The 12,875-nt window shown below is 32.1% G+C and overlaps 1 protein-coding gene across 1 annotated transcript in view; it reads right to left on the bottom strand.

Annotated features, from left to right (window-relative positions):
* Positions 1 to 12,875, bottom strand: part of LOC133321436 (fat-like cadherin-related tumor suppressor homolog) — a gene marked incomplete at its 5' end in the record, with an annotated part of 113,832 nt that overhangs the window by 40,101 nt on the left and 60,856 nt on the right. The window contains one exon of the mRNA XM_061530522.1: positions 3,549 to 3,786. Within this exon, the coding sequence (XP_061386506.1) occupies positions 3,549 to 3,786 (238 nt within the window). The remainder of the gene's footprint in view (positions 1 to 3,548; positions 3,787 to 12,875) is intronic.

Consider the following 12,875-nt stretch of genomic DNA (forward strand, 5'->3'; position numbering starts at 1 on the left):
AAGTTATCTTATAAATTATAAAAAATATTCATGACAAAGATGTTCCAGCGCTATTAAATGGTTCAAATTCCTCAAAAAATATAATAAAACATAATTTTGAAAATATAAGTTTTCGTTAAAACTATGTTTCTTTCCTTTTTATCTATTTTCACAGTTCCAAAAAATGTACTTTCTAACATTCAGTACCGGTAAGAACAATTGTCTGATTCGCGGGATTGATTATTCGCAGACAGTTTGTAATTATTGTAGTGAAAGGGGAAAATAATAAAGTTACGTGTTTTGAATTTTTTGAGTTTTGCTCGATTTTAGGGAGTATTTCCCTAAAATGCGATGCTTTGAGTAATAGAAAATAGTTTTTACCACAGAAAAAATATGAGTCACAACAGAATGAGCATATAGAGAGACTATAAGCTTAGAGCACACATCTAAGATTGTAAGGAAAAATGCTCTTCAACTCAGGACTCCAAAAATATGTTGAAAAAATAACAATATATTTCTGAAATAATAGTTTCTGAAGAATAATGTCAATTAATCTATTTGAGCCTGGAGAAGAAAACATTTACAGTCTGACAAATATTTATGATACTGAGTAGGACTTAAAAATTCTTGCTTTGTGCTCTGAGACTATATAAGTCAAAATTATGTGGATTTCTTAAAGTATTTAGTGAACGACTGCAAGGACCAAAATTCGAATCAATAGGCGCGCGACTTCATATTTTTGTACCATTACTTCTATAATTTTGTCTTTAATCAATGTGAAATAGCGTAGAGGACAAAAGATTCCCAGGAGGATGAACCCGGTGGATAATGGCGATGAAACAACAACAAAAGATGATTGGGCCGATAAGCAGACGGCAACGATCATGGATTTTTCGGCCAGCAAGGTATAACCGAGAGATATGGGCATTGATATAAATTGTGGAAATACGTCCGGGAAGTTGGATACAGCAGCCACGTATAATAAGCCACCAACGTTAGATGGTGCTTATGCTACCGGCCAAAGATGCGGAGAAGACAGTCGGAAATTGTATGACCGAAAAGCTGATGAAGACTTTTGCCAATGGTTCAGACTAGAAAAAGAAGCCCACAGACAAAGGTACAGGTAGAGGTTCCAACGTGAGAAGCTGGTTGGAGAGATGACGGTGGTAACTAGATACGAACACCAAGCTGTTTCTTGATTTCTATATAAATAATTTTTTATCATTGTTTTAGTCGCTGTATACCAAAGGAAAACTAAGGTGGCTGCTGACTTCGACGAGTCGCTCCGATGGTCCCGTATTGGCAATTTTTAATGCAGTATTATTAAAAAGTAGTTAATTACAACGTGCACTCTTATAAAAATAATTAAAAATATGTTTTTAGAAGATTGATAGAAATAAATGAAATAAAAAGTACCTTCGGGGTAGATTCGGCATTTTGAAGTGGGGCACATTCGGCCATATACAGATAGTGCAATATTATTTCATTAATTTTTTTGAGTTTGTCTTTAAAAATAATATTTTAATATGGTAGGGGCATTCGGGTAGGGGCACATTCGGTGAATTTGACTTTAAAAAAAACTGTAAAAATGTTTAACTAATACTAATACAACTGTTTATATCTGTTGAATAAGTACTGAGATATTCGATGTGTTTACAAATTAAAAATTTAATGATGGAGGGTATAAAAAAATGAATAAGGCCTGTAGATGTATGTCATAATTTGTAATTTTACATGAAATAAAGTTTTTTTTAGTTTTTTTTAATCTATGTATTTTTACTTATTGAACATCAAAATCTAAATTTCTAAAATAAGTTAACTTATTGCCTTTTCACGTTAAGCCAGAGATAACACGTAATTAAAACATCTACTGTGGTAAAAAATTGGATCAGCCCTCGATTCAGAACACTTAGAATTACTGTACTTAAGAGATTTAGCGTGAAAATAGAAAATTATTGAATGCAATTTTGCAAAAAAAACATTAACTTTGAAGTGGCCACATAATTAAAACATATACTTTTTTTTTACTTTAGTGCATTTTTTAAACATTTAAAAAAATACTCCTTAAATTTATTAAATTAAGTAAACAAAGCACCGATAAAATCATGTACACATAAAGATTAAAAATAAACAAGTGAAAAAGCCTTAAGTTCGGCCGGGGCGAACTTTGGATGCCCTCCACCATAGATATACTTACAGGTACTTGAAATGAAAATATAGGGAAAATACCAAAAAGTGGACCTTTACCGACATTTCTACAAACCCATTTGGTAACCATAATACAAATTTCAAAATTTTTTAATGGATAATTGTACCCTCAGCCTTATGGCTAATGAGGGTGTATACACTTTGACACGATGAAAATGTGCATCATCGAAATATTGGTTCTAGACCCCATGTTTCTTTGGACCAAATCCGTTTCAAAAAATTTTAATTTCATCCAAATTTTGTCCATCTTATTATTTCTTCCAAACTTAGTTCAAGTTTGAAGATAAGGAATATCGGTCCACTCCTTCTAGTACCTCCCACACAGGGACTAGGCCTAAATGCAGTTTATAGTTCATTATCGAACCTTATGTCCTAATTCTTCTAATTCTTCAAAAAGGGGGCGAATATTAATATTTTTTGGTGGGGGGATTTGTTACCATTTACGACTAAAAAATACCAAATTGCAGCAAATTCGGTTGAAAAACGTGCTCAAGAACCCCAAAATACCGGAAATTGGGGGTACCTTTATATAGGGGGCTATCCGAAAAAATGGACCTATATTCATAATTTTTTGTGGAGAGATTTGGTACCCATTAAGAACACAAAATACTAAATTACAGCTAATTCGGCGGAAAAATGCGATCAAAACCCCCAAAATACTTACAATTAGGAGGTACCGTTATATGGGGGCTACCAGAAAAAGTGGAAAAGTGGAGACATTTAGTACCCAATAAGAACCCAATGTACCAAATTTCAGCGAATTCGGTTTAAAATCGCGCTCAAGAACCCAAAAATACCGAAAAGGGTTAAATTTATCAAAATTGGCAAGAATTTGTACAGTACACCTAACATTCGGAAAGTCACATAGAAAATAAATGTCCGAATTGATGGAATTAGTAGAAAATAATAAATAATTATTAAAATAAATATTTGAATTAAAAACTCAAAACATGGGAATTTACCTAAAGAAGGGATTCGCTTTCGAAAGACTTTATTGAAGAAGTACGAAATATATTTGCAGTATGTCAGGAAATATCGAATAATATTGGCATTTATTATATCAAATCGATTGTTCGGGTAATACAGAATATATTTAATCAAAAAATATATCAGTCACAACAGAATGAACAGAGATAAAGGTCAGTACAAGTTTCTGTCACACAGTAGTATTTTTGATGCAATTTTCTATTTTCACACAAAATCTCTTAAATCTCTGCAGTATATATAAGTGTTCTGAATTAAAAAAATTAAAAATATCAACAAAATTTTACCACAGTAAATGTTTTAATTACGTGAACGCCACTGTACAATTATACATACATGTGTATATAATACATATTTAATTTACAAAAGCTACTTACGTGTGTAATTTCTTGGTCTTGATTCATTGCTTTCGTTACTATGAAAACTAGATGAATCCATAATTTCTGCTCCAGGTACTTCTGTAATATCGGGTAATGGATTTTGACTATTTCTGGCCCAATCAGAACAATCCCAATGGTATTGTCCATGAATTGAATATTCCGTTCCATGCGCTGCGTGACATACGTTTGGCATTGCTACCTGTATCAGTTTTCCACAGCTGGGTTTTATTGATGTTAAACGATTCAAGGGTAAGTTATAATCAACACATTTTCCTGTAAAATATAATATTAAAATGAATAGTTTATGAAAGTGGATATTGCTAAAGAAAAAATAATTTGCAGAATGTTTGATAACTTAAATTTATCTTCCTATGGATGAAGGTACTGGATTCAACCATGATTTCTACAAGAGGATGCAGTTTATCTCATTTATTCATTATATCTATTGGATGACTACATTTGTTTTTCCTTGTATAAATTAAAATTTATTCATATTGTGGCTTGTTATGGGGCTATCGATATATTTTTGCATGGATGTTTGGTGCCAAATTGAGAACTCTCTGTGTCAAATTACAACCAATTTAATTGTAAAATGTGGCTAATAGATTTAAATTACCTTAAATCGGGAGTTACTATTCGTATTGATTTTAAAAACATGTGAGCCAAATTTTGGCAGACTGCGTCAAGTGGATCGCCAGTTAATACCCAATATTTGGGTAAATGCTCGGGTATTTACCCATGGTACCAATGTACTGCTGTTAATTGGAATGCTGTTATGGACGATATACCCTTCAAATCAGCGTCTGTCCAGTTGTGCCAATAACAATGGTATTGGGGTAAATCTATGTATGCCACATGCCCGTAGCTAGAAAAGAAAACAGTTTATCGGTTTCCCTATACTCCTAAAAATTCTGTCAGTTCCATTAACACCCCCTTTATGCCATTTAGGTCGTAAACAGTATAATTTCCAAAGAATGGAGTTCGAAAGTTTTCAAGGATTGGCCAGAAGTTTGGCAATATTGCTAAGTTTTTAACACAGCTGATATTGCCCTTTTTAACCTTCTTGATATTGACCTCCAAAGTTAATTTTCCTGGAACCTGTGTCTACTACTTTAACATAAAAAATGGATGAGATAACTCAGTTTTTTTTTTAGTTTTTTTCTACTAAACCACTAATTTCACAGTCTTTGTGTCAAAGTAGAAGTAGTAATATAGAACCCCACGATTTATTTGAAGGGTATTGTTATAATCCGCAAGGTGTATACTTTTACACAAGTGAAATTCGGCTAAAATAGAAGAATAGGTTTTTTTTTTTCGTACGTTCCCACGCCTCACATTCCCACCCCTGCCGACCGAGGGGGCGACCTCCCCTTTCGTAGGGATCGCGTACGCATCATAATCCGCATTATGATGGAATATGAGAAGGGATAGAAAACCAGCTACAGAAATCTACTTCAACAGCCAGTTTGTTATTAAGTTGTATTATTCATTTAAAAATATGATTATATTAGATTTTATTAGGTCTATATTCATGCAAAAGTCTACTTTAGAATACACAGAATTGAAATCAATACACATTTTACTAAGTGGATCTCCCATAGAATAATTTGTGCGATGAAAATCTACGTATAATGGTTGATAATATCTACTTGATCGAAAAGGAACATTTATTCTAATGGATGAAATTAGGAAGTCCGAGGGTATATTACCGCTTAGTATTTTAATTACTATCATAGTGTTCAACATAATACGTCTACTTTTTAATGTTGGCAATCGAATTAATTTTAACCTGCTAGTGTAAGAAGGCAACACAAAGTCACTATTCCAATGTAAACCTCTCAGCGCAAAAATTAGAAATTGTTTCTGCACTGATTCAATTTTATCGGAATAAATTGTATATTGGGGATCCCATACAACAGAACCATATTCTAATATGGGTCGCACAAGAGATGTAAAAAGTTGTTTTGTAATGTAGGGATCAGAGAATTCTTTAGCCCATCGTTTTATAAATCCTAAGACACCGTGGGCTTTGTTTACCATAGAAATAACATGATTATTAAAATTTAATTTTGGATCCATTAAAATACCAAGATCAACAAATGAATCGACAGTTGATAAAACAGTACCATTTATATTGTATTGCCTTGTTAAAGTAGAAGATCTGGAAAAACACATATGCTTACATTTGTTTAGGTTTAAATCCATACAGTTTAATTCGCACCATTGAAAAAGGTTATTTAAATCATTTTGAAGTAAATCAGCTTGCTTCATGGAGTTATGGGTGATAAACAACTTGACATCGTCAGCATACATTAGCAATTTGGAGTGGATTATTGCATTTGGTAAATCATTTATAAATAGAAGAAAGAGGAGTGGACCTAAATGACTTCCTTGGGGAACACCGGAAGGAACATTAATGGATTTGGAGAGACAATCATCAAACAAAACTACCTGTGATCTATTTCTCAAATAAGATGATATCCATTTAACTAAATTTATACTGAAACCAATTTGATTTAATTTATATATTAAAAGTTCATGGTTAACCCTGTCAAAAGCTTTACTGAAGTCAGTGTAAATCGTGTCGGTTTGATTACGCTGAATAAAACCTTTTATGACGGTTGAGGAAAATTGAATAAGATTGGTAATGGTTGAGAGGCCACTACGAAAACCATGTTGATATGGGCTTAAGATTGGCTGAACTTTATGAGAAATTACATTAGTAATCAGTTTTTCGAATAATTTTGGAATTGCACTTAATTTAGCAATTCCTCTATAATTCGAGACATTAGTTAAGCTACCAGATTTGTGTAAAGGAACTATATAGGATTTCTTCCAGAAGGTCGGAAAATGACTATATTTTAGGGAATAATTAAACAATAGCGTTAAAGGGATAGCTAATGTATCTGAACAGTACTTTAGAATTATGCTAGGAATGCCATCCGGACCTGGACTTTTAATTGATCTTAAATTACGTAGATTTTTAGAAACATATTGACTTTGTAAAAAAGGCATAGATATTTGATCTATCGTCGATAATTTATAACTATATGTATCTTTATTTGGACAGGGTGAATATGAATATGTTGTAGCGAAAAAAATTTGCAAAGCACTCTGAAATTTCAGAGTTTTTCTCAAATGTCTGATTATTGAATTTCAAGATGGTGGGCTTTGACGTAGCTTTTCTTTTTATATTAACAAAGTCATAAAAAGATTTAGGATTGGATTTGAAATTAAGTTTAATCTTGTTTAAATAAAGATTGTAAAGTTTTCGGGACTCTGACGTATATTTAGACCTTGCGACAGCATATTTAGCATAATCTATAGAGGAGCCTGATTTTTTATATTTTTTAAAAAGTTTATTTTTATAATTTTTAATACTTGAAAGCCCAGATGTGACCCATGGATATCGTTCCGAGTTTCTAACTCTAACAATGGGAACACATTCTAGAATAAATTTATTTAGGATATCATAAAATTTATATACTGATAATTCTAGATCAATATGACTCTTACAAATTAATAATGTGCTCCAATTTACGTTTGAGATAAGTGCGTTTAGCTTTCGGAAGTCAGTTTTATTATAATTAGGAACAGATTTAAATGATATTAAAGAATTGTTGGTAGCTAAATTATTATGCATCATGGATATGCATAATGTAGGATGGTAGTTATCTTCGGGAGTACATACTGGAGGTATTCTAATAATTTCAAAATATTGTGTATAATTCACAAATGCTAGATCTAGAATTCGATCATAACAATTTGATACGCTATTTATTTGATAAAGATTTATGTCGCTAAAACGATTTACAATTTCAAAGGTATATAAGTTTACATTTGCATCAGATGTCAAAGGTGTTAGAGCCTCAGAATCTGGCAATGAAAGCCACTTTACGGACGGCAGATTAAAATCGCCGAGAACTAATATTTTGTCAGAGTCATTCATTTTGTTAGTGATTGAATTTATTGCTAACAAATGCTGATTATAAATATCAAGTTGCGATGAGGGAGGAATGTATGAGCAAGTCACAAATAATTTAAAATTTTCTAATTCAATGGATATGCAAATAAATTCGATATCAAAACAGTTTAATTCAATTAAATTAGTGGAATATTTGGCATCAACTGCAATAAGGACGCCACCATCTTTTTTAAGAACTCTATCTTTTCTAAATATTTGATATCTAGAACACAAAATTTCACTATTTAACACGGATGGTTTTAACCAAGTTTCAGAAAATACTATAACATCATAATTAAACCCAAGGCTATCAGAGAATAATCGAGTTAATTTTGTGTTTAACCCTCTTACATTCTGATAGCAAACATTGAGAAACATATTTAGTTTTTTGGCAATATTTCAGCCCTCTGAGGCAAATGAGCTAAATTTTCAGATCTTTCCAGAAATTCCTTTACAAATGCATTAGCAGGCCAAAATTCTCTCGAAATTAGTCGATGAAACATACTTTCTTCTACTACGATTTTAAAAGATGATCTACTTTCTGAGAAAGCAGACCGGAGCTTATAACAACGTAGAAAGAAATTTCCATCGATTTTTGATTTTATATAATAATTGATATCCTCAGCCGAGGTATCTGGTGCAAACCTAGATACAAATACCATTTTCCTGGTGGGAGCCATAGATAATGGTCTTTGACCAGGTTGGAGGGAATTGCTAATGCCAGCTACGGAAGACGCATTAGATGATTGAACTGATGATTCCCGATTTCCGTGAGTAGGTTTTGAAGTCTTTTCCAGACTAGCACTACTTATACTCACAGATTTTGGATTAATCACTTCATTTACATCCTTAACGATTTCCGAGGCCGAATGTGACGCAACACTAGCATATGTCTGGACACAATCAGTTTCCGTTGTATCTGTGATATTGACGGAAGGTGATTGTGGCACTGTATTCCCAACAGAAACTGTGGGTTTGCGACTAGGCACGACTTTATTGGGAGCCTTTTTCGCAGACCTTTTACGTTTCTGCCCAGACACAGACGGTGATGATACAAATTCATCAAGCTCTTGGTACTTGTCGAACAAATTCGAAAAATTCTCAAATCGTTTTGATAACGATGTAAATTCCTTTTTCATCGAACTAAGCTCCGACTGCAAGTCTTTTACAAAGTTATAAAAGTCAGCTGAAAGTTTTCGACAATGGACACAGCACCAGCGGACACCAACATTATCCCTAATTGTGTCCACTACTTTTGCATTAATTCGAGCACATTTAACGTGCCATTGATTAAGGCAAAACCAGCAAGTGACACACAACTCATCATCTACGGAAATATTACATAACTCGTAAGGACAAACCATTCTTAAGAATTATTATTATTATTTTTTTTTTAAATAATTTATGAATTTACTGGAATTTCTATCCCTTGAATTTCTTATGAAACACACAATTTGGCAACTCTGTTTTGAGATGTCAAAATAACAAAACAAAATAAAAATAAAAGAAATGTTACAACAACAATATAAGCTAATGCAACAAAGGAACAAATTGGGAATGGAATCAAAATGCCAATAAGAATTAAAAAGATTAATTAATATTAGAAAAAATATGTTATATTTCACACTTCCAATTATATCAAAATGCACAAAAATTATTTCACAACACTTTTAAACACCGTTACCACAAAAACACAGATTATATTGTTAGAAATTAAATATTTTTTAAACGAGCACAGAGCACCACAAAATTAGTGAACATTCACGACAGGGTTGCCAAGACAATCTAATATCATTAAATGCCAGTATTTTCAAAAGTGACCAGTTCAAAAGAAATTGGACAATAAATTGAATTTTTCAAAAGCTGATAGCACCTGGTCATTCCTGCACCAATGGTTTAGCAGAGTGAAATGTTCAAACCCTGAAGCGGAAATTGAAAGCAATACAATTTTATCTATATATATAAAAATGGAGCAAGAAAAATGTATACTAACGCATCAATTGAGAACGGCTGGACCGATTTCACTCAAAATTTCTTTCAGTTGTCGGTAATTACAGTGGGAAGGTTTTTATGAAAGAAAATTTTGAGAAAAATCCGCGAAAATCTTGCAAAAATTATTTTAAAGAAACGGCTGGACCGATTTGACTTAAAGTTTGTAATTGAAGTAGAAAGGTTTTAATGAAAGAAAATTTTGAGAAAAATCCGCGAAAATGTTGCAAATATATTTTGGAAGATATTAGCATTTCCACACGTTTTATATCGAACTTTTATGATTTCATCCCTTCATAGTTCTTTTTGGACACATTTTGGTCGAAAATTGGCAGCGTATAACATCTTAAAGTAATTGTCAATTATGGAAAATTCTCAAAATATGTTAATTTTCTACAATTAATTGGATTGTCATTGCCAAGAAAAAACTATTGTATATTGAAATTTATATGTTCATGTATGTTCTAATACTAATAATGCGATCATTAACATATTATTATTCACGTCAGATATTTGAAGTTTTGTCTTATTTTCTTTAGCTGTTGGATATGAAATCCTATTTTCATATTTATCAAAATTGTATTATTTTTATACCCTTCACCACACTGTGGTATAGGGTATTATGTCTTTGTGCAAACGTTTGTAACAGGCGAAAGGAAACGAGATAGACACATGGTTCCTTTTGAGAATATGCACAGAATCACTTTTTAAGTCGATTTATGCATGTCCGTCTGTCCATGTTAACTTGTAAACAAAGTACAGGTCGCATTTTTGATTCGAATTGGATGAAATTTGGCACAGCTCATTTATTTGGCCCAAGGACGACCCCTATTGAAATTGGGAAAAGAATGATGAGTGCCTAGAATGATGAGTGGTAAGTTTCGGGGAAAAAATTCGATATACCTACCATATATATTTTCGTCCGATTTTATGTAAATGGTACACCAAAGCTCCATATAGCTTTAGATTTGCACGAAATTTGTCTGTCTGCCCATGTTATATTGTAAACAAAGTACAGGTCGCATTTTTGTGACGTACAGAATATTATGTATCAATTTTACTATACACCGTTTTCCATAAATGTGTCCCATGGTACGCAGACGACACTAAATTTGCCCGAATGAAATTCAATTTAGCATAGGTTGTAGAAAGACATGAGTATGTTCCTTCGAGTGAACATTGACATGCAATTGTAAGGGTACCTATGCACAGATTTAGTGTAACTATCCTAAATAGGATATGAGCAAAATTTGACGTCGCTACATCGTTGCATTCGGGAGATACGGTACCTTGTTTCCGATAAATAAAAGTCCAATATCAACAAAAAAATGCATTTTTTAGATTTTTGATATGTGTCGTCTATAATCAGCTCATAAAATATGTAATCCAAAAATATACATACATTTACTTGCCGCGTATTAAATAAAAGCTCTAGAACATTTTGTTGCCTGTGGGCAACATTGTGCCATAAAGGATTAAACAGCAACTTACTCAAATGTTAAATTAAAATCAAGTTATTAAAAATGTGAGAATATAGCAAATCCCGTTACAACATTTCACGATTTAGAGTTAAGATATAAAATAGGCATTTACAATTAAAAGACGGTCTACGTCGTCAACATTGGCCAAACTCTTCTCCCATAACTGTCAAAAACTATTTATAAAATATATAGCAAACATATACAAATCTATAACGGCAATCTGAAAACTAATTAACAATTTATTTAAAAATGAAATATACCTATAACTGAGCGAAAACCACTAAATTTCTATGCCAAATCTAAAAATTTTCGAGTTATATACTGATTTCAATATAAAAATCAAAAGAACAGTTGGACATGAACAAAATGTCATTGTAATTAAGAATCCTTCAAGAAGGGACATATAAGATAATGAAAAAACGTTCCTTAAATATAATATTAGTAGATGATTTTTATATAAAACAATGTTATGTGTTTATTAGAAATATATAATATAGTGGATTAGATGGTCAGGGTACATTTACTTCCCACATGGTGATCCACAGATCCAATACAGTTCTTGAGGCACTACATTTGATAATGTTTTAAGTTTTTTTCCAGAACTCCTCGTCAATAGTTTGTCTTATAGTATTTATCTTATAAAGTACTAAATGTATGTGATCATATGCATAGACAAGGTCCAGATTAGTAGTTAGAAGAGGGTGTACTCAAGAAAGCGAGATGTTACAGCTACGCCTAATAAAAATCGAATTTTACAATTCTGTGATGAAAATTTACTACATATAAATACTGATGACATAATAAATATTTTTTTTTTCTAAAAATAATATTATTTATATTTTTATAAACAATTTTTATTAAACGAATTTAACATGTTTACAAATGATCCACAGTGCTGCTCAAAACATATGCAACTGAAATTGAATATGTGGAAATATGTTGAAATCTTTTTATTTGAACGTCAACGAGTTTTAAAAATATCGGTATTTTAGGTATCATACAGGGACGTACGCAGGGGGGCGGCCCGAGATCTAATCTAATCCATTCCAAATTGTATTACGTTATTCTTTGAGATAGTATTTACCGGGTATTTAATATAGTGAATCGGTAATACAACATCTTTCACCCTATTTCTGGATTTCTGTTATTAAATCGATTTACACGTTTTACAATAAACACGTGGGTTCGACGTTTTTCTGGTAGCCCCAATATTTACCCAATTTACCCATATCTAGTTATTCTGAACATACATAGCTATCGCTTAAACCAGGATAAATGTAATCGGTCAAGATCTTCCTTATTTTCTAACGTGGTTTATGGTCAAAAATAGGGAATTTTCCAAAAATCTAATTTTATAGGTCCGCAATTTTGGAATTTCTGGATTCATGCCTGCCGTCGAACAGAAGGTATTTTCTTTCAATACGAAAAAAACAACAACAACATTTTGTGAAATTATGTTCTTTCTTCTTTAAGTCTTGTAAAACATGTATGGGACGTTACAAGTCTTTAACATAACAATTATTAATGTATTATACAGTCGAGTACGGTTATAGCGAACTAATAAGGACCAAGCAAATTAGATCGTTAATCCAAGTTAAGGCAAAACATTGGTTTAGCAGAAAAAATATATATATGCAAATGAAATTGATAGGATTTGTGTCCTTTTTGAGAAAGACATTAAGACATCACAACTGATATTTTTTGTAAATTTTGCAAGCGTTAGCGTAAAAATTAACTTTTGTGAGGATTGTCATCGTCAGTACTACGTAAATTTGTAGGAAGTTCGTTATAACCAAATTAAAATATATGAAAACTAAATGTTGGGAACGAATAAATAGTTCGTTATAAAAAAAGGTCGTTATATGTGTAGTTCGCTATAAAAGTAAAGAT

The sequence above is a fragment of the Musca vetustissima genome, unplaced genomic scaffold (assembly GCF_032173495.1).
Source record: "Musca vetustissima isolate MV318-11 ecotype Yass unplaced genomic scaffold, APGP_CSIRO_Mvet_v1 utg107837, whole genome shotgun sequence".
In the NCBI taxonomy this organism is placed as follows: domain Eukaryota; kingdom Metazoa; phylum Arthropoda; class Insecta; order Diptera; family Muscidae; genus Musca; species Musca vetustissima.